We start from the raw sequence: 24,074 nt of genomic DNA on the forward strand, positions 1-24,074 counted from the left end.
GTAAAGTCTTCTTGATTTAACATGCATTATCTCACTTCTCATTCACGTTTTCGTCTCCATTTCCACTGTTTCTGTCGTACTGAGGATTCCATTACTGTACTGATTTCCTACTGTACTTTCTACTTCCCCACCTAGTTTCTTAAAACATAATTCTTTTTTTTTTTTAATTTTTATTTATTTATGATAGTCACAGAGAGAGAGAGAGAGAGAGGCAGAGACACAGGCAGAGGGAGAAGCAGGCTCCATGCACTGGGAGCCCGATGTGGGATTCGATCCCAGGGTCTCCAGGATCGTGCCCTGGGCCAAAGGCAGGCGCCAAACCGCTGCGCCACCCAGGGATCCCTTAAAACATAATTCTAATCATTCCACCTCTTAGTTTAAAAATCCTTAATGCTAACTCATTTTGTGATGGAATGAAGTCTAAAATCTTAAATCTTTAATTAGTAAGTTTGTTCAAGATTTCTTTAACCTTACTATTCTATGACATCACATACTTAATACGTCAGCCAAACCACATGTCATTTCCCAAACCACCCTCTCCTCTACACTTGAACCAAAAGTTTTCAATACATCAAATACCATCCCTAGACCTGTGTGAATCCAGTCTAATTTCAAGTATCATCTCCTACATGAAACTCTTCTGGTTCATTTTAACTAGAAATAATCACTTTTTCTCTGAATTTTATTAGGATGTTAGCTATTTCTATGTAATGGCACTTATTACTCTATACCTTATATTAGTCTTACATACATATATTCCAGAACCCCCTTCTTCCAGAGTAGGGTCTATCTTGGATTAACTTTTGTATCCTCCTACAGTGCCACACAACTGTAAGCACTTCCTTAGTATTTGCTGAATGAGAAGATAAAAAAAAAAGAGAAGGCAATCAGATGAATGCCTGGTTCTAGTGCTGCATTAAAGGAGAAAATATATTCTTAGAAATGATGTTATAAGTGGGAGTTAGGTATGGTGGAAACAGTATTATTCTCATTCAGGAGCCATATAGTACATTTAATCGTACATCTAAAAGTATATGTAGCAAGGTATTATGCTTAGTTCTGGGCAAGATGCTATGAACTAAATAAGCTTCAGTGGATTAGTCTCAAACCTAATCCTATCTATAAATAATACTATTTATGGAAAATGTGAGTTTAATTCCTAACAAACTTTAAGACATCTTTATAATATAATCCATAAGATAGGACTTGGCTCTATAACAACTATACCTTGGTTGTGATAATAAAGGTATAAAAAAGCACGATTTTTCTTAAAAAGACATGAATACTTAAAACCAAATCAAATTCAATATTTTCTAGTTTATCAAGTTTAGCACATTTAGGAGGATAAAGAATATACCTCTACCACGAAACACAAAAACAAAAAAATGAAATGGCATCAACTTTTAATGGGGTAGGGGAATAATGGATTTTTATAAAAGATTGTAACTGAACCTAGAGAAAAAAGAGAGTAACTCTTCTATAATGAAAGATATCTAAATATTTTTTCTATACACACACTCTAATTTGAGAAAGAGCTTATATTTTTGCTCCATACATTACATAAATAGCCTCCAAGTGAGATGAAGCATCAAAGACAGAAGAAATCAATTTTGAGTGAAATACACTACCTCCAACAACAATGTTCACCATTTCTTCTACAATGCTCTGTACGATGTCTTGTGGCTTTTCCTCACAGTCATGGTTTTCTCCATCATATAATATGTCATTTTTAGATAATGCTTTAAAAAAGAAAAATCCAAGGAAACATTATTTTGGCTTTTTCGGAAAACTTTACCAAACATTTAAAATTAAAAACTTTCTTAAAAATTAAGAATAAAAGAAAATCTGATACATGAAACTAGGAGCTATTATAAGTTAAACCTTCAAAATTCATAACTAAATCAAATTTAAAATATTTTATAAATTCAAGTCAATTTAAAAAATGATTCACTTGACAAACTACTAAATGATCATTCAACTTAAGTGGATTTTCTAGACTATTCCTTTAGGAGCCAAACATTTTAAAGTATTTTGAATGAAACATTTCTAACATATCTGAAACTCTTATAAGTATACATTAAGTGTAATTAAAGCCTACACTGATTAGCCCAGTTCATCAATAATAACAAGCTCGTCATTGTGCCTTAATATTTGTGAGATCCTTGAAGAAGAGAGACAGGGCTATCTGGGTATCCACCAGTACTTTCCAGCCCTTCCTTACTATTTTTCTTCCCCAAAAGAATCTACATATCCATTGTAAAACTCTATTTAATAAGTAAAAAAGAATTTGGTCCCCAATTTAACAATCAAAATGATTGAAAAGCCCATGAGAATTTCTGAACAGCATAAGAGAAAACTGATAAAATTTGACTTTCCAGAGTTAGCTTACAGATAAAAATAGGATTTCCATTGGGTTTTTTGAAATGCTGCAAATATCTAAGGAAGGTTCAACTAGCACTTTGAGATGCTTTGAGATCCAGGACCCTGTTCTGTTCTACTACTCCAAATGGCATCAGACTGCAAATGAGTTTATAGTGCTAACACACCCATCCCCCATTACTATAAAACACACTCCCATTACTATAAAAGGTAGTTATACTTTAAAAGAAGTATAGTTATACTATAAAAGAAGTTTATAGTGCTAAAATACCCATCCCCACACCCATTACTACTTATGATTCTGGCTTCCAGAAGCCTGTCCTCCCTATTGTTCACTGCTCCTATGTTTGCTATATTCTATAAAATACTGAATGCCACAAGGGGAATTTGATAAATAAGGAGACCAAATCAGTAAACTTATTTTATAAAAAATTCAAATACAGTAACACTTAGATTCTTCAGTGGAGTAAAAATATAAATGTTTGACAAAATATTTTTTCCATCATTCTTAGGCTTTTATATATTTTTTAAGATTTTATTTTTTAAGTCATTTCTATACCCAACATGAGGCTTAAACTTACAGTCTCAAGAGTCACAGATTCCACTGACTGAGCCAGCCAGGTGCCCCTAAGCTTTGTATTTTTGTGCTCTTATTGGCTAAAATGATCTAAAGTCTGAAAGTTAGTTCAACAAAACTTAAATATACACAGTCACTAATATGTGTATAAAATAACTAGTGAAATCAAGAGTCAATTCTCACACAAATTATCTAACAGAAATAGATTAGAATAACAGTAATATTTACTACATATAGGAAATCACTAGAGAAGCTAACTATTATGTCCAAAAAGTCACATAACTAATAAGTGACAGAGATGTAATTCAAAGCAGGTAATCTAACTCCGGAGCACTCTTAACCAATGCTTCTCAGGCAGAATTTTCCTTATCAGCTGCTGGGAGCAAACACCTATACTGCCAAAATAATCATTACTACGACACAGTGAATTATGTTTTATTTATAACTCTGTATCCTATAAAGTGACTCATACACAGTAGATGCTTCCATTCTATGGGTCTCAGCCCACGTTGTTTCTTCTGACAAAAAATTTCCTAACTAGAAAGGAGGTAAACTCAGGGGAGAAAAATTAGAGACGAAGACAAACAATGAGAGACTCCTAACTCTAGGAAGCAAACAAAGGGTTGCAGAAGGAGGTTGTCAGCTCTATTAGGGATTAGCTCTTTCAATCAGCCCTTTTATAAACTCGCAGTAAAAGCAGGTAAAATTCTGGCAAGGGCAGACTAGAAAAATGTAAATCACATAACAATACAGATTTACTATTAGCCTGAGTACTGTGTGTACTTGAGTATTAGCTTGGATTTATGGAAATTATCCCTTTTAAAATAAAGAATAAAGCACTATGAAAAATAGTGAAAAGGCATCCAATCATGCCACTGCTGATGTTCATGTCAGTATTGTTATATAAAAAAAGATGTGTGGTTAAAAAAAAAAAAAATCCAGAGCTGAAAATATATTACAGAAGTCTCTTCTCAAAGAAAAATACAGAATTCAGATAAACTGTTACTAAGCCCTAACCATCCTACCTCTACGCAAACAGAGTGAATAGGCAAGAGAATTTCCGTCATTTTTTGACACCAATCTAAGAAGGAACAAAGGGAACAACCCAACTCCCTGGAGGTTTTATAGAACAGCTAAAGCTCAAAATAATGTTTGGGGTGAAAGATGACTTCATGTGATTATTTTTAGAGAAATAAATTAGTACAATAAATAAATGTAATTTAATTTTTTGTTATCTCGTAACCCACTTTTAAAAAAGATTTTATTTATTTGAGAAAACAGAGAGTGCTTGAAGATGGAAGAGTGGAAGGTGGGGGGAGAAAAAAGGGGAAAGATCTCAAGCAGACTCCATGCTGAGCATGGAGTTAATTCAGGGTTTCTTCTCAGGAACTTGAGATCATGACCAGAGTCAAAACCAAGAATCGGTGGCTTAATGGACTGAGCCACTCAGGTGTCCCACTCTTTTCTTATAAATAAATTTACTTAGAAAAATACTATCAGAGAACATCTCAATTTCAGTGACTGCTACACATCAGGATGTAAAAATACTTTCGCATGTCAGGTGGTTACTCAAAAGATTTCTTTTCATATTTAATTTTAGTACTTTATAGACTATAATATTTTCCCAAACCAGTAACATTTTGATGCCCTCAAACTTTCATATTCCAGAAAACCTTACTAAAAAAATAGGTCGTTGTTCACTATGAAGCTAATTTTAAGAAGAAAACTGAAGTTCCTGTATCACTTGCTAGCAGACATTTATGACCCCCTCTAGTAATATATTTATCTCCTCCAAGACAAGTCTGTAAATCATACTACTCATGAGATGCTAATGAATGCACACTATTATTAATAAATGTCTTATGTGTTGTAGTCAATTAACTTCGCCATGTAGGATGGAAAAATTCACATTAACATAATGTGTCTGATATTCATTAAGTCATATTACCCTTTCCACATTTCTTTCCCAAATATCCATGCCTACACTCTTCCCTTAACACACGCCCCACAACCCCTTCTCAAAAAGATTACTTTCAGCTGCAGTTGCCTGATCAGCTTCAGTCTGTTCATTTTCTGCACTGGAAATATCAGATCCATTTTCAGGTTCTGTGTCATCCTGAAGGCTTTTATCCACATCATTTGTATGGGAATCAAGGTCCCCTTCATGTTCTTGGGACATGTGATCAACAGTTTGAGGTGGCAAATATCTAAGTTGAGGTGATTCGGGCTCATGATGGCTTACTGGAGACTGTAAAAGATGATGATGCTGCCGATGCCTTTCTTTTTCCATTTGTTTGGCTTCCTGCAACTGCAAAGAAATAGAATAATTTCTAATAATAGTAAAATAAGTTGTTTAAAATTTGGAGGTATCATATTCAACTATAAACCCTTTATATATAAGGTACCACTTTGTCCATCAGAAGAAAAAATATAAAATATACTAAAAACACACAAAAACAAGTAATAGTGGTTACTTCTTAGAGCAATGGAAATTGGCACATAAGGATAGAGATAGAAGTCTTTCAGTATATATCTTCTCTTCACTATTTTTGGTGTTTCAATCATGTGAATGTATAACCTAAACAAAATTTAAAAACCAAAATAAATTTTAATAGCTTCAGACTAATAATTGGATTATTGCCAATAGTGGATTTTCCTAAAATCAAAGTTTCACTAAGGAAGGGAAAAAGTAGACGGGGAAATAAAACAGATTCATTTTTACTAATATATACAGAAACAAAATCTAGATACACAAGAAAGCAGTTAATAATAATAGTTACCTATAGGGGGTAGGGAGTAAGAAATGACCAAATTAGAAACAAGAGGGAGGAAACTGTCAGTGTAACATATTATTATGTCATGTTGTCAAATGTCTTTTTAATTAAAAATAATAAAACTGCATTTAATAAATAAAACAGCAATGAGTACTTCTATGTCTCTGCTCAGTCATCTTAATAAGGATGAAAAACCTTTATTGACAAATATCTGTGTTTTATTTTAGGATACTTGTCATACAATACCACCTATAAAACTAGCTTACTTACAAGATGCTAAAACAGTAATGATCAAGATCACAGGGTTTCACATCTTTTTTTAGCACTTTATTGCTTTTAGACACATCTCTTTTGGTCCTCATGGCCTAATAAGAATGATTCTCAGAATTAATTTCCATAAAGGTAAACACTTTACTGTGCCAAATATGAACATTTCATATTTCTTAGTAATATTCCAGTTTATGTGAAAATATGAGTTTATAAAATCAATCTAAATTGAAATATTTTAATACTTAAAGTGTAGGAATAACCTTATAATACACATGATCTAACTTCTGTATTTTATAGATAAGGAAACTGACGGGCATAGTTAGATGCACAGTTGGAATTGGAACAGAATTTTCAGACCAATACTTTAGCACATTCATGAGAAAGTCAATTTCCAAACTAGCAGTGAAGAACCTATGACTTATAATCCACTCCCACCCTCAGTCTAAACTTTCAACAGGTTGGCACTATGGTTTAGTAGAGGAAACACATGCTTTGGAATCACAGACAAGCATGGTGTTGAATTCTAGTTTTATTTAATCCAGTGTCATAGAAACTCTAAAAATATCCTTTAAAAAAAGAAATGTGGGCAGCCCCGGTGGCTCAGCAGTTTAGCGCAGATTTCAGCCCAGGGCATGATCTTGAAGACCCGAGATTGAGTCCCACGTCAGGCTCCCTGCATGGAGCCTGCTTCTCCTCTGCCTGTGTCTCTGCCTCTCTCTCTCTCTCTCTCTGTGTCTCTTATAATAAATAAAATAATAAAATAATAAATAAATAAATAAATAAATAAATAAATAAATAAATAAATAAATAAATAGTTATTGCATGAAAACAAACCTTTAAGCATTTTCTATATACTTCTATACTTTCTAGGCCAGGGTTTCTCAGTATCAGTGCTACTGACATTTTAGATCAGATAATTCTTTATTGTGGAGAGGGGCTGTCCTGTGTACTGCAGGGTATTCAGCAACATCCCTATCATCTACTAAACTTATATTAAGTACAATGTCAGATCCTGGATTGAATCTTGAAACAAAATAAAGGACATGTGTAGGAAAATTGGTGAAATTCAAGTAGGTTCTATAGTTTATTTAACACTAATGTGTGTCAATTCCTCCTTCTGATTATTATAATATGGTTATAAAAAATGCTGATATTTAAGGAAAAGAGGGGTAAAGGAGAGCTCTCTGTAATTCTGAAGTTTAAAATCAGTTCCAAAAAAAGTTAGAGGTTGATTTGTAATTATGAAGACCTGAACAATTTAAAAATATGTATAAATGATTCTTTAGCTGATCTCTTACTCCCTCAAATGTATTTCCACAATATAGATACATAATTTTTTGAGGACTTAATGACTAAATAATTTTATAGCAGAAGAGATCAAATTAGGTAGTTTTATATCTACATTAAACTCATCTAAGTTTGAGTACAATAAAAATATTATCAATTCATAAACACTTCCATGAGGATGATGACAATAAATGTCTTTCAAATTCTACTTGTGAACAACTAAAAATATGTTTGAAATTCCAAAGTCAGGGGCACCTGGGTGGCTCAGTGGTTGGGCGTCTGTTTTTGGCTCATGTCATGATCCCGGGGTCTTGGAATTGAGTTCCACACATCAGGTTCCCCATAGGGAGCCTGCTTCTCCCTCTTCCTATGTCTCTGCCTCTCTCATGAATAAATAGATCAAAAGAAAGGAAGATCGAAAGAAAGGAAAATCGAAAGAAAGGAAGGAAAGGAAAGGAAGAAAGAAGAAAGAAAGAAATTAATTCCAAAGTCAAACAAGTCAGTAAACCTCAAAACAAAGCAAAATAATGCCACAGATCTCAAGCAGAACTATAAGGGAAAACATTCTTCTCTGTAAGCCAAAAGATTTCACTGTAATTTCCTATAAACTCTTTTCTCTCGTTTTAAAAAATATTTTATTTATTTATTCACGACAGATACAGAGAGAGAGGTAGAGACACAGAGGGAGAAGCAGGCTCCATGCAGGGAGCCTGATGTGGAACTCAATCCTGGAACTCCGGGATCACACCCTGAGCCGAAGGCAGACGCTTAACCGCTGAGCCACCTGGGCATCCCTATAAACTCGTTTCTGTATTTGATGCCTGTGGTATTCTTTACAATCTCTCTTTCTTAATACTTACCGCTTGGTTTTCCATGCGTGCAAAGATAACATTTAGCATCTGAGTAAGAGTAGCTTTGGCTGTTGTCTGATTGATGAGATTTTTGCTTGCTAGATAGATATTGTAACATGTTCTCACAGCTTGCAGTACAGTTCCTTCATGAATTTCTATGTGTTGAGATGTTACTGCAGTAAGTAAAGCCTTTAAAAAGAAAGATACAGTTGAAGCAATTTTCTACATCCAGAGTTTTAGCACAAAAATATGAATATTTTTATAATTTAAGCTTTCAGACACCAGTACACAATTTTCAGTATACACCAAAAGAATTTCTACCAGCCTTGAATACATATCATCACCTGGCAGTAATTTCCAAATAATCCAAACCCAACTATAGAAAACTATTCAATTAAATTGTTTCAGCCCAAGTTTCATCTTAATAAAAAGATTACTTAGTTTCTTAAAATGCACAGCACTAACTCTGTTGCAGCAGAACACAGATATGCTTCATATGACATATCTGTTGAATGAGACTGTCAACTTTGGAAGATACATTTTCTTATTCACTCCCAAATTTTTCTGAGATATTTCTTACAGCTCAATAAATGTACTGCTGTTGTTGTTGAAGAGGTTTACAAATAGAATAAAGTTTTAAAATATCAGATTAAATTGGAGTAAAGCATTTAAAATCATCCTAAGTGAATCTTTCAATAAAGTCAATAGCTTTAACTTACGTGAATGTTCATACATTAGGGTAACTTGCAATTTCTCAAGAGCAAGAACTCCTTTTTCTTTCCTTTTATGTTGTATAACAAAAGCTATGCAGAGTCAGCACTAAGTATATGCTAAATAAACCATGAGTGATAAGAAATTGCAAATGATAGGCCAATTGATTAGGCAGCTTTTTTTAGAATAAAGATATGACTTGTGAAGTAAATACAGCTATGAAACGGAAAGGCTCAGAAGGGCTATATTCACATACGAAAAATACTTTATACATGTAAATGATTTTGAAAGTACTAAAAGCATAGGAAAATTTTACTGATTTACAAATATATCACCAAAACCATTTAGCAGTCACCTTAAGAATTCAAAACATATAAGAGACTGAAAAAACAACTGAGTGACTTTTCTTTTAAGGAGTTTAATCATCCAGGTAAGTTACAGCACAAAGATTGGCTGAGTAGGTACAGCAGATGAATAGGTACAAGGGAATCTGGAAAGCCGGTGCACAAATAGAGGGCAGACTATAAGGGGTCTAGAAAAGTACAAAAGAAAGTATAGGGGTCACAGGGACCATCACATGGGCCCTAAAACTCAAAAGATGGAATATATACAGCAAACATTTCAGAAACTGAAAAACTCTGGGAGACTCTGAGGGCCCACTGGACATATAATCTTCTAGATGATAATCAACAAAATCTCCTCAAATGGTATCTAAAAAGCAACTAAAAGACCTCAACTACAGCTGGAAAGCACATAAAATGACCTTTCTAAATATTTCTAAGATAAATAGCTTCAGATTTTAAAAAATAGAGATTGTGAATGACAAATTCACTATATAATCAATTACCTTTATTATTTGCAATTGAACGCCTTCATCTGTTTGAGGACCCTGGAAACAGCCACAAATTGTTTCAATAATTCTATCAATTAATTTTTTGCCTGGTGTTGTACTATCTGGAGCATTACCAGTCAAGTGACCATAAGCAATAAGTTTCTGAAATTGAAAAACAAAGATCCTAATTAAACTAATACATATATGCTAATTAAATATACATTAAAACTATAGTGTATAATTGAATATACATGAAACCTTTCATATAAAAACATTAAAGTAAAATCAAAGCCAAGGCTATACCAAACTTTCATGAAGAAAACTTTATTAGCTACAAACACATAAAATTATTTACATTCATAATAACCACAGAAACATAATAACCACAATAAAACAATCAGGCAACATTTTGAGAAAGCCAAGCCTTAGACCTTGTCTCTGATGAATGAGAGTAGCTTACTGCTTTCTATTTAATCACTATTGATACTGCTTTTGTGAAAGTTGTATTATCACATTTAAATGGGCAAGATGGCAGAAGAGTAAGGGTCCTCAACTCACCTGGTCCCACCAACTTACCTATATAACTTTCAAAACATCCTGAACACCTACGAATTCGACCTAAGATTTATTTTTTTATTTTTTTGACCTGAGATTTAAAGAGAACAGCCGGAACGCTACGGAGGGAAGGGTTTTGGCTGCTAGCAGGGTAGGAAGGCAGAAAAAATAAAATAAAAAAAAAAATCAAGCAGGGGAGCGGCACCAAGAGAAACTAGGCTAAAGCCAGGTGACAAAAGCGTCCAGGACAGGAAAGCCCAGGCCCAGAGAAGCGGGAACTTTAAAAATCCACAAACTGTGGACCAATCTCAGTAAAGGGCTGGAGCAAGAAGCTGGCAGGGCATTTGGGAGAAGCCAGTCGGTTAGGTGGGCCGGCTCCAAAGAGAGATGTCTGTGCCCTGCTGCCTTCGGAAGCCGCGGCCACTGGGAGCACAATTTCAACAGCATAGGGCCCTGGATCCCAGGGTGCTGAGCAAAGTCCACAATCCTGTGTTCCCCCTGGGACAGGCGGAAGCGGGGAGGGCACAGGACAGCGAGAACTCTGCCACTGGGCGCCCTGCAAGCTGTGCAAATCAGTGCACCCATGTACCCATGCCAGGCTGGGAACATTTAGGCCAGTGCGGACTGAAAGACTACATTAGTTACTAGTGGGGAGACGACTCCAGAGCTGGAATTCTGGCTGCCACCATTGTTGTTTTTCCTCGTTTCACCTTGTGCTTGGGGAAAGGCGGGCTGCCAGGGAACAAAGGCTTCACCCGGCAAACAGCTCCCACTGAGCCTTGCACCTGGCAGGGGTGAGGCATCTCCACCCAAGCACACACACCTGAGATTCAGTACAGCAGACCGCTCCCCCAGAACCCAGAAGACCAGCTTGAAGAACCAGGGAAGAGCAAGTTCTTGACCAAAGATAACTGGAAAGCTCCAGGGGAAGTTGAGCAATTTATAATATATAGAACTAGAGGGTACCTCTCCTTTTTTTCCCCCCCCCTTTTTCCAGTACAACTCATTTTTATATCAGGCTAAAAATTTCCAATATTTTTTTCCTCTTTTCCCACCTTAACTACATTATTTTACAACTTCTTCATTTTTAAGTTTCCTTTTTGACTTTCATATTTCTACAATTACTTGTCTTAGATATATTTTCCACTTCTAGATTCCCTGCAACATACTCAATTTAATTTTGGGAGATATACAGCATATTTTTTTTGTTTTGTGTTGTGTTCACTGCCTCACCTTCTAAAACATGATCAGCATGCACCCTGAACCAAGTGGAATACCGTGCTGGTTTATTCTGTGAGATATTCTCTCTTCATTCCCATTCTGCCCCCCTCTTTTATCTTGTTTATGTTTTGGTGGTCAATGTTGGGGCTTTCTACAAGTATTGCTAGTTTATATAAATTTGGGACTGAGCATCTTCTAACATACAGAACTTAATACACTCAGAACCAAGAGGATCACCCTCTAGGACCGCTCTCGCCACTACAACTTCCTCACCACCACCATCTCCTAGTTCCTCTCCCTTTTTTTTTTTCCTTTTCTCTTTCTTTTTTTTCTTCTTCTTTGGGATTCTTGGCCTTTTATTTTTCACTACTTTGTTTTAAAATTTGTTTTTCACTTGTAGTCCTTTTGTTTTATTTTGTTCTAATCTTTGTTTTCATTTTCTGATCTCTGACCTTGTCAGAATCAATCTAGGGTGAAATTTACTTAGGTCGTGGTTGATATTCTTGACTCAGCCGGCTCATACAGCCACTCTGCACGGAGTAAAGTGACTAGAAGGAAGAATTCACCACAAAAGAAAGAAGCAGAAACAGTACTCCCTGCCACAGAGTTACAGAATATGGATTACAATTCGATGTCAGAAAGCCAATTCAGGGCACAACTATAAAGCTACTGGTGGCTCTTGGAAAATGCATAAAAGATTCAAGAGACTTCATGACTGCAGAATTTAGATCTAATCAGGCCAAAATTTAAAATCAATTAAATGAGATACAATCCAAATTGGATGTCCTAACGACAGGGTTAATGAGGTGGAAGAAAGTGTGAGCGACATAGAAGACAACTTGATACAAGGAAGGAAGGTGAGGAAAAAAGAGAAAAACAATTAAGAGACCATGAGGAAAGGTTAAGGGAAATAAATGATAGCCTCAGAAGGAAGAATCTAGATATAATTGGGGTTCCAGAAAACACTGAAAGAGACAAGGGCCAGAAAGCATATTTGAACAAATCATAGCTGAGAACTTCCCTAACTTGGGGAGGGAAACAGGCATTCAGATCCAGGAGATCTAGATGTTCCTCCCCCCAAAAAAAACAAAAACCGTTCAACACCTCGACATTTAATAGTGAAGCTTGCAAATTCCAAAGATAAAGAGAAAATCCTTAAAGCAGCAAGAGACCAGAGATTCTTAACTTATATAGGGAGAAATAACAGATAAATAGCAGACTTCTCCACAGAGACCTGGCAGGCCAGAAAGGGCTGGCATAATATATTCAGGGTACTAAATGAGAAGAACATGCAGCCAAGAATGCTTTATTCAATAAGGCTCTCATTCAGAATAGAAGGAGAGATAAAGAGCTTCCAAGATAGGCAGAAACTGAAAGAATATGTGACCACCAAACCAGCTCTGTAAGAAATATTAAGGGGGACACTGAAAAAGAAAGAGGAAGCCCAAAGAAATAATCCACAAGAACAGGGACTGAGGGATGCCTGCGTGGCTCAGCAGTTGGGCACCTGCCCCTGGCTCAGGGTGTGATCTCGTGGTCTCAGGATGGAGTCCCACATCAGGCTCCTTGCCTGGAGCCTGCTTCTCCCTCTGCCTATGTCTCTGCCTTTCTCTCTGTGTCTTTCATGAATAAATAAATAATATCTTAAAAAAAAAAAAAAAGAACAGGGACTGAATAGGTATTACGATGACACTAAATTCGTATCTTTCAATAGTTACTCTGAACGTGAATGGGCTAAATGATCCCATCAAAAGATGCAGGGTTTCAGACTGGATAAAAAAGCAAGACCCATCTATTTGCTGCCTATAAGAGTCTCATTTTAGACCTAAGGACACCTTCAGCCTGAAAATGAAAGGGTGGAGAACCATTTAACATTCAAATGGTCCTCAAAAGAAAGCTGGGGTAGCAATCCTCATATGAGATAAAGTTTATCCAAAAGACTGTTCGTTAGAATGAAGAGGGACACTATATCATACTTAAAGGATCTATCCAACAAGTAAACCTAACAATCATGAATATTTATGCCCCTAATGTGGGAGATGCCAAGTATATCAATCAATTAATAACCAAAGTAAAAACATACTTAGATAATACAGTAATAGTAGGAGACTTTGACATGGCACTTTCTGCAAATGACAGATATTCTAAGCACAACATCACCAGAGAAACAAGGGCTTTAAATGATACACTGGACCAGAGGGATTTCACAGATATTTACAGAACTTTATATCTGAACACAACTGAATACACATTCTTCTCAAGTGCACAATGGAACTTTCTCCAGAATAAACCACATACTGAGTCACAAATCAGGTCTCAACTGATACCAAAAGATTGGAATTATCTCCTGCATATTTTCAGACCACAATGCTTTGAAACTAGAACTCAATCACAAGAAGAAATTTAAAAGGATTTCAAACACGTGGAGGTTAAAGACCATCCTGCTAAAAGATGAATGGGTCAACCAGGAAATTAGAGAAGATTTAAAAAGATTCAGGCAAACTAATGAAAATGAAGATACAACAGTTCAAAATCTTTGGGATACAGCAAAAGCAATCCTAAGAGGGAACATCTTACATTGCAATACAAGCATCCCTCAAAAAACTGGAAAAAACTCAAATACACAAGCTAACCTTGCACCTAAAGGAACTGGAGAAAGAACAGCAAATAAAACCTACACCAAGCAGAAGAAGAGAGAGAATAAAGATTCGAGCAGAACTCAATGAACTAGAGACCAGAAGAACTGTAGGCAAGATCAACAAAACCAGGAGTTGGTTCTTTGAAAGAATTAGTAAGATGGATAAATCATTAGCCAGCCTTATAAAAAGAAAAAAGACTCAAATTAATAAAAGCATGAATGAAAGAGGAGAGATCACAACCAATACCAAGGAAATACAAACAATTTTTAAAACGTATTACGAGCAGCTATATGCCAATAAATTAGGCAATCTAGAAGAAATGGATGCATTTCTGGAAAACCAAAAATTACCAAAACTAGAACAGGAAGAAATAAAAAACCCGAAGAGGCCAATAACCAGGGAGGAAATTGAAGCAGTCATCAAAAACCTCCCAAGACACAAAAGTCCAGGGCCAGATGGCTTCCCAGGGGAATTCTATCAAACGTTTAAAGAAGAAATAATACCTATTCTACTAAAGCTGTTCCAAAGGATAGAAAGGGACGAAATACTTCCAAACTCGTTTTATGAGGCCAGCACCACCTTAATTCCAAAACCAGACAAAGACCCCACCAAAAAGGAGAATTATAGACCAATATCTCTGATGAACACAGATGCAAAAAATCTCAACAAGATATGAGCCAATAGGATCCAACAGTACATTAAGAAGATTATTCATCACAGCCAAGTGGGATTTATTCCCCGAGATGCAAGGCTGGTTCAACACTCGTAAAATAATCATCGTGATAGATCACATCAACAAGAGAAAAAACAAGAACCATACGATCCTCTCAATAGATGCAGAGAATGCATTTGACAAAATGCAGCATTCATTCCTGATCAAATCTCTTCAGAGTATAGAGATAGAGGGAATATTCCTCAGCATCTTAAAAGCCATCTATGAAAAGCCCACTGCAAATATCATTCTCAATCGGGAAAAACGGAGAGCCTTTCCCCTAAGATCAGGAACACGACAAGGATGTTCACTCTGAATAACCACTGTTATTTAACATAGTACTAGAAGTCCTAGCCTCAGCAATCAGACCACAAAAAGAAATAAAAGGCATTCATTGTCAAAGAAGAAGTCAAACTCTCCCTCTTCGCAGATGACACGATACTGTTACATGGGAAAACTCAAAAGACTGCACCCCAAGATTGCTAGAACTCATACAGCAATTGGGCAATGTGGCAGGATATAAAATCAATGCCCAGAAATCATTGGCATTTCTATACACTAACAATGAGACAGAAGAAAAAAGAAATTAAGGAGTCAATCCCATTTACAATTGCACCCAAAAGCATAAGATTCTTTGGTTAGAAATAAACCTAACCAAAGAGGTAAAGACTCTATACCCTAGAAACTACAGAACACTTCTGAAAGAAACTGAGGAAGACACAAAGAGATGGAAAAATATTCCATGCTCATGGATTGGAAGAATTAATATTGTGAAAATGTCAATGCTACCCAAGGCAATTTAGACATTTAATGCAATCCCTATCAAAATACCATGGACTTTCTTCAGAGAGTTGGAACAAATCATCTTAAGATTTGTGTGGAATCAGAAAAGACTCCAAATAGCCAGGGGAATACTGAAAAAAGAAAACCCAGAGCCGGGGGCATCACAATGCTGGATTTCAAGTTGTAGTACAAAGCTGTGATCATCAAGACAGTGTGGTACTGGCACAAAAACAGACACATAGATCAGTGGAACAGAATAGAGAACCCAGAAATGGGTGCTCAACTCGATGGTCAACTAATATTTGACAAAGCAGGAAAGAGTATCCACTGGAAAAAGGAAAGTCTCTTCAATAAATGGTGCTGGGGAAAATTGGACAGCTATGTGCAGAAGAATGAAACTAGACCCATTCTCTTACACCATACACAAAGATAAACTCAAAATGGATGAAAGATCTAAACGTGAGACAAGAATCCATCAAAATCCTAGAGGAGAACACAGGCAACACCCTTTTTGAACTTGGCCACAGCAACTTCTTGCAAGATACATCTATGAAGGCAAATGAAACAAAAGCAAAAATGAACTACTGGACTTCATCAAGATAAAAAGCTTCTGCACAGCAAAAGAAACAGTCAACAAAACTAAAAAGACAACCTACAGAATGGGAGAAGATATTTGCAAATGACCTATCAGATAGAGGGCTAGTATCCAAGATCTATAAAGAACTTATTAAACTCAACAGCAAAGAAACAAACAATCCAATCATGAAATGGGCAAAATACATGAACAGAAATTTCTCCAAAGAAGACATACACATGGTCAACAAGCACATGAGAAGATGCTCCGCATTACTTGTCATCAGGGAAATACAAATCAAAACCACAATGAGATACCACCTCACACCAGTGAGAATGGGGAAAATTAACAAGACAGGAAATAACAATTGTTGGAGAGGATGTGGAGAAAGGGGAACCCTCTTGCACTATTGGTGGGAATGTGAACAGGTACAGTCAATCTGAAAAACTGTGTGGAGGTTCCTCAAAGAGTTAAAAATACAGCTACCCTACGACCCAGAAATTGCACTACTGGGGTTTTACCCCAAAGATACAGATGCAGTGAAAAGCCAAGACACCTGCACCCCAATGTTTATAGCAGCAATGTCCACAATAGCCAAACTGTGGAAGGAGCCTCAGTGTGCATCGAAAGATGAATAAAGAAGATGTGGTATATGTATACAATGGAATAATGGAATATTATTCAGCCATGAGAAACGACGAATACCCACCATTTGCTTTGACGTGGATGGAACTGGAGGGCATTATGCTGAGTGAAGTAATTCAATCGAAGAAGGACAATCATTACATGGTTTCACTCATATGGAGAACATAAAAAATAGTGAAAGAGATAATAGGAGAAAGGAGAGAAAATGAGTGGGAAAAATCAGAGAGTGACAAAACATGAGAGACTCCTAAGTCTGGGAAACGAATACAGCATAGTGGAAAGGGAGGTGGGTGCGGGGATGGGATAACTGGGTGACAGGCACTGAGGGGGGGCAATGGACGGGATGAGCACTAGGTGTTATGCTATATGCTGGCAAATCGAACTCCAATAAAAAATATATAAAAGAATAAATAAATAAACTTCTAGAAGATTAAAAAATAATAAAAAATAAATAAATGACTCAAAATCTCTTTCCACATCAGATCTGTGAAAATGCAGAAAATCCAATTTCCATGCACTGGCTATAATAAATCATAGATCATAGATTTATTCATTCATCAGCCATTATAGCCCTGAAAGCCATAGATACCATAATTTTAATTTTTCAAAGACAAGTCACAAATCAAATGAATTTCATCTCTCTTCCCAAAAAAATCATATGAATATAGTCTTTTCCTAGCCACTGAATTGTCAGTTCAATAGGTATAATTTCCCAAACAGTGAAAACACCTGAAAAGAGAAAGACCCCTCCCATCTGGAAGTTTTACATATATCTTAAAAGAATACTGTGTGTCTCTGTGTGTGTGTAAATAAAATAGGATGAAAGATTTAAGGAATTTTTCTGACATAAATAAAAATCAGAGCTACAGTCCAGCAGTGAATATAAACACTAACTTGTCCATATTAACCTCCTGCTTTAAATAAAACAGCAGGCATTTAGTACAATCATCGCAAATAATGATGTATGTAAAGTCATCAGCAAGTTAAACGTATTATAGCTTTTGCATTTCACTAATAGAAAATGAGACCAAATCAACACTAAGTAAAGATAATGTATCTCACTAAGCTAACTAATGATTTTTGTTACCCTTAAACTAGGAATATCCTATTTGCAATTATTAAGCAACCATTTGGTTTCTTATCACAAAGAGAATATTCAAGGCTTTAATGGAAAATGAATCCCAATTGTGAGTAATGTTTAATTAGAAACACATTCAAATTAAATAGTTTTTAGATAATGCCATTTTATACATACCTGTAAACAATCAAGAGATGTACTAACTATACGGGGACATTTGGACTGGCATGCCAATTCAAAGGGTAAGAAGTACTTGTCTGCTTCAATAAAATTTGTCTTCGATTTCACTGGTGGAAGGGTACTTGATCCACCTTTTGCTTCTCCAGGAGGAGGACTAAAGGAAAAAGAAGGGTTTGATTAGAGTATCACACTTTTCATATTGAGGATGAACTCACACAAAAACACAGAATTTCAGTTCTAAAAGGAATTTTGCTAAACCAACTGTCATCTTCCCATATTTCATAAGGGTAAGCAAACCCTAGAGAAATTATAACTTGCTACAGTTCAAAAGCTAGTAGCCAGAGCTGTAACTAAATGCAAGAAAAAAAAATAGTTATTACTTAAAACGTATTTAAATTACAAGTAATTAAATGTTTAGTAAACTTTCTAAATATGAATCAAAGTCTTTATGCAATGACTTTACAAAGTATCTATGGTATTTCAGGAATACCTTTATATACTTTTTAATGAGAACTTTTTTGGCTTCTATTTCTTAAAAATAATTTTTATTAATTTTATTATAAAGATGATATACAGAAAATTTGCCACTTAAGTATTTTAGCCAAGACTGATATGCCTGCAAATTATTTTTACTAGAAAAGAAACCCCACGAACCTTTGTTTTTCAGTTTCCGCTTTTATTTCCTCTGCGGGGGAAAAAAGAGGCATATGTTAGAAAACTTAACAACAGAAAGATCATCAAGTAATTTGATTACAGGTTTTTGCAAACTAATGTGTAACGTCTATAAGAAGTTGGAAAGAATGCAAATTCAAAAGAAAATTCAGTACTAAAATTCTCTTGCTATTAAATGTATTAATTACACAAATCATCTTATGAAGCTATACAAAGAATATATGTTAATAACCAGAAGGATAGGTACAACTGTAAATTACTAATTCCCAAAGCATTTCTTTTCTCAAAGTAGAATGTTTTTTGGTCAAGTAACTATGCCAACCAGAAGCATTCAGAATGGAGTATTATATATATTGTATTCAAGTTCTAAAATACAGGGCACATGTTCAGTGAAGGGTGGGGGGGGACTCAACATATCATTCTTGTGATTATCTCAAGATTATTAAACCAGGACTATAACCTCTTGACCATGTACATGTGTTGATACTTAACCAATTTTTCTACTTAGGACTATATACAGCACTGTAAAATACACATACCCAGTTCAATGGGAAATTTTCCCTTCTGTGGTATATAACTTATGAGGTAAATTAGGTAAATCCTACCTGTTAATAAAAGACACTTAGACTTAATTAATAGGCTAGGGTGTCTGCTTAATTGATTAAACCTGTTTGAAATGTGGAAGAAAAACATTCAAACATTTACAGTTACTATTATTGTAAACAACAGTTGTTGAGAACAGACCATGTGCCAAGCACTATTACATTTTACATGTACCAGCATAATTAACTGTCACAGTAACCCTATGAGGTCTGTACTAGCATTTTCATTTTAAAGATCAGGAAAGTGAGGCACAAAGAGGTTAAATAATTTGCTCAAGGGCTACATAGCTTGGGTGTATGTCTAATCAGGTTTCACAACTAGATAATCTAATTCCAGATGCTGGTTTCTTAACCACTCTATTACATAGGTATATCTATGAATATTGATCAAATGTGTTAAATAGAGTATTAAAATTTTTTTACCAGTGGTAGAAGTGGAAGGGGGACAATATGAAAATAGTATCCATAGGTATTTAAACTACTACTCAATAAAAGTTCACAATGTCTCATACCAAAGATCTGTATATGGCTATTAAAACTGTACAGTTAAAAAAAAACTGTACAGTTCACCAATACATATAATTGAAAATAATTTAAATCATCTTAAAAAATACAGTACAGACGAATGGAAGATAAACTGTCCCAAGTCTTCATTAAAAATTTTAAAACCGTATTTTTCATTTAAAATATTATCATTATTATTTAAGAAGCTGAGGTATTGCAAAATTCAAGTAAGGAAAAAAAAGATATAAAGTAGGGAAAGGGGTAAGGTGGCAATTTTTGTAGAAGGTGAATTTCCATTTATAAAATAAGCAGGAAATAGGGTATTCTGGTTAATAATATATTCGTTAAGAACATCAGAAGTAGTTCATTTTATAAAGCACTATGGTTTGACACCGCCTATTACTAAATAACTGTATGATCTTAGGAAACAACCCTCACTTCACTACTAGATGACTGCAAAAGTCCCTTATATTCTAAAACATCAGTCAACAACTATGGCTCATGTGCCAAAGCCACGCACCACCTGTTTTCCTGAGTTTAAGAATAGTTTTTACAGCTGAGTATCTGCAATCATTTTGATAATAGGGTACACTAACTTTCAAATCTAGTGAAGAGTGATGTTACTCCACCTAAAAGAATTCTCATTAGACCAGGATTACAAAATTTATACTCAATTATGATTATTTGGAATCTCATCAACAAAAAATCTATGTAAATTTGTTTCCTCTTAGTATGTAAGTACTTATATAATATCCTTGATTTTTCTTCTTGGCCTGAAAAGCCCTTTATAAAAATGGTTTGCTGAACTCAGTTCTAAAACATTATGGTTCAAAGAAACTTATAAGACTCTATGAACCATTTTATTCTGTAATTCCATTATTTTTAAATGTCCATATCTATCTATCTATCATCTATCTATCTATCTATCTATCTATCTATCTATCTATCTATCTATCTATTTTAGATGAGGAGGGCAGAGGGAGAAAATCTCAAGCAGACTCCCTACTGAGCACACAGCCTGATGTGCACTCAATCTCAGGACCCCAAGATCATGACCTGAGCCAAAATCGGCAGTTGCACACTCACTGACTTGAGCCATCCAGGCGCCCCTAAATGTCCGTATTTAAATAGTCTAAAACTATTAAACATAAATAAAACATACCCAACATAAGCTACATTGAATGTGATGTTTCTCTAAATCAGATAGTACTATATATTTTTCTATCTTTATATTGTAAGTTATACAAAGCAAACACTGTTCAAACTGATCTAGAAAAGCTTTTTTAATGAAGAAAACAATTTAACTCACTATTTCTAATGTTTTAAATTATCTTGTACTAAATATGAGTTTTCCTCTTTCCTTTCCCTATACATTTATAACCCACAGTAAAAAAGTTTTAAATGTTTTGATAAAATCTTTAAAGGTTGCAGAAGAAATACAATTCTTCCCGCTGATTATCAACATAGTTTACATGGGTTATCTTTCTGGTCCTGCAAAATGTTTGTATTTTTAGAGTCCCATTAAGACTATGTATTCATTTTCAAAAATAAAGGTACAATACGTGAATTATAAAAAAAAAAAAAAGACTATGTATTCATTTTAATATGTTTCTTTTCAAAGCCATTTGAGGCCACTTAAGCTGAAATACACTGTCACTAAAAAGTAATCAAGATTAAAAGGACAAGGGGAAAAAAAAAAAAGAAAAAAGGACAAGGGGCAATAAGGAAGAGGCAGAAAATAAGTATTTGTCATAATACTAAAAGTAACAATATAATAAGCCACAATATTTTAAAACAAGTTGAAATTTTTAAAGAATATGCAATACTAGTTTTTATTTGCACAACAATGTAGAGTTTAAAACATTTTTCCACACATTATCTAATTTCATCCTCAAAGGACAACTCTTTATTTTATCAAGAAGGAAACTATGGATCAGTTTAGTTAAATAATAACTTTAAGGTCAAACAGCTAGTAAGCAGTGATCCAGAAACTAGTTTCGCTTGTCTTAGGGTATCATACAGGACACACTATCCTATATTTAAGCAACCTACTATTAACTAATGCAACTGTACTGAGAAATTCATTCTACGATTATCAGGACAAACATTATAAAGCAGTGCTTCCCAAAGTATGCTCTCAGGATCAGCAGCATCACTACCACCAGGACCCAAAGACTTACTGAATCAGTAAATATTGAATCAGTACTGTAAGTGTAGAGTGTGTTTTTAGATAGCTTCAAGGGGATTCTGACAAACAAATTTAAGAATCACTGCTATAAAGCAGTTAAAAGAAACGAGTGGAAAACAGGTTTCACCTACCATGGCTTTGGCTTTATCCATCCATTTTTTGTACTTATAAGAATTCTTGGACTAGTGTTTCAGTGAATGCTAAAAAGGAATTCCTTTTCAGTTTTCTTATAATGAATATCCAGTAATACAGTTCTTGAGGCAACTACCTATTTTAATAAATTAAGGCTTGGTTACAGTTTGCTTCATGTTGGCATCAACAGTAGAATCAAGAAGTAAACTAATTAATTATCAATTATTAAAGAAAACACACCGGGAGAAAAAAATATTAAAGCACCAAATTAAGAAGTATTAGTGTACTCAAACTAAAAACCACATAGTGCTTCATTGTGAAGTATTTTGCTGTTAAAGTCAGAATCATGACAAGGATGACTGCAGTCAGCAAAATATCTTTTCATACTGCTTTGGAAACACTAGACAACACAAATAGATAATATTGGATGTCTTAAGAAAAGTCATCACTTCTGAGCTGAAAGAAGTTAAAAATCAGATGATCAATTTGTTTAGTGATATTTAGGGTTTTAAACTATGCAGTTTTAACCCTTTAAAAAAACTGTATTACTGAAATTCTTTTAGGAATTAGTTTCTCTCTAGCCATTTACTCTCCCTATTCCTTTGAACTAGTTTTATAAAAATTTTGAAAACCATGAAACACAACCACAGCATTATATATATAGAAAGATTAAAACTGGAGGAAATGGGTCATTGTAAATTAGCATTAAAAATTTAGACTTGAGGGCAGCTCTGGTGGCGCAGCGGTTTGGCGCCGCCTGCAGGCTGGGGTGTGATCCTGGAGACCCGGGATCGAGTCCCACATCGGGCTCCCTGCAATCCACATCGGGCTCCCTGCATGGAGCCTGCTTCTCCCTCTGCCTATGTCTCTGCCTCTCTCTCTGTGTGTCTATGAATAAATAAATAAAATCTTTAAAAAAATGTTTAAAAAAATAATAATAATAAATAAATAAAAATTTAGACTTGAAGTACTTTGGAAGAAATGTGAATTTTATTCCTTTAGGTATATTAAATAACTGGAACCAAGTGAACACAGTTGATAAGGCACAGGACTTCGGGAAGGAATGATTTACTGAAAAATAACTAATTATATACAAGTTTTATGACTGATTTCCTAAGTGTATTAAGTATTCCCTCTCATAATGTTTACTAACAACTTGCTTAGCAGCTTTCTTTTCAACCCCTGAAGATACAAATAAACTTCAAAATAAGACCAACACAATTCAATAAATTCTATTACCTATACACTATAAATGATTTATAGCTACTTCTCATGACATCATTTCATCTTTAGTTGGTAGAACAGTATTTACTCAATGCAAACTAAACTGGTAATCTAAGCAAACATCTTATAAGTTAAATTAATAGTTTTTAATAAACACATTAGAACTTATACACCCAAACTGCTGTCTCCTTCAAAGAAGTAAGTGTGGGAGGATATGCATCCATTATCATAATAATGCTAGTATTCAAAAATATTTGTGGAATTCACTGTTTGCAGTTCCTTCCTGCCTGCTTCTTTCTTTTAAATGAATTACCTCACAGAAGGAAAATTCTCTAGAAAAGGAATCATATTCTAACTACCAATTAATCATAGCTGGCTTGGAGCCAAGTATGAAGAATGGTATGTGACCACAAAACAAAAGTTCTTAACTTTAGTACTTCTTTGAACCATTTCAAATTGTGTGTGTGTGCAAGCATTATTCTAGAAAAAGAGTACGTAACTTTCATTAGTCTCCAGAATCCTGTAACTCAAACTATAAAGATGATATAGGATCAATTAAGAACAGGGATTTGATCAACTATGACAATATCTATGTATGAAAGCAACTTTAAACAAAAACATTAAAAAGTACAAATGTAGGAATTACTTTGAGAAATAACATTCTTTTGGATGTATATAATATAC

General features: G+C 34.8%; 1 protein-coding gene across 2 annotated transcripts in view; it reads right to left on the reverse strand.

Moving 5' to 3' along the window:
- ARFGEF1 (ADP ribosylation factor guanine nucleotide exchange factor 1) overlaps positions 1–24,074 on the reverse strand; it is a 140,150-nt gene that overhangs the window by 76,473 nt on the left and 39,603 nt on the right. For both annotated transcript variants that reach the window (XM_038579444.1, XM_038579445.1), the window contains exons 2-7: positions 18,723–18,753; positions 18,066–18,222; positions 9,697–9,843; positions 8,148–8,327; positions 4,988–5,264; positions 1,629–1,739 (exon numbers count right to left, since the gene is read on the reverse strand). In XM_038579444.1, coding sequence (XP_038435372.1) covers positions 1,629–1,739; positions 4,988–5,264; positions 8,148–8,327; positions 9,697–9,843; positions 18,066–18,222; positions 18,723–18,753 — 903 coding nt within the window. The remainder of the gene's footprint in view (positions 1–1,628; positions 1,740–4,987; positions 5,265–8,147; positions 8,328–9,696; positions 9,844–18,065; positions 18,223–18,722; positions 18,754–24,074) is intronic.

This window comes from Canis lupus, chromosome 29 (assembly GCF_011100685.1).
Source record: "Canis lupus familiaris isolate Mischka breed German Shepherd chromosome 29, alternate assembly UU_Cfam_GSD_1.0, whole genome shotgun sequence".
Lineage (NCBI taxonomy): Eukaryota > Metazoa > Chordata > Mammalia > Carnivora > Canidae > Canis > Canis lupus.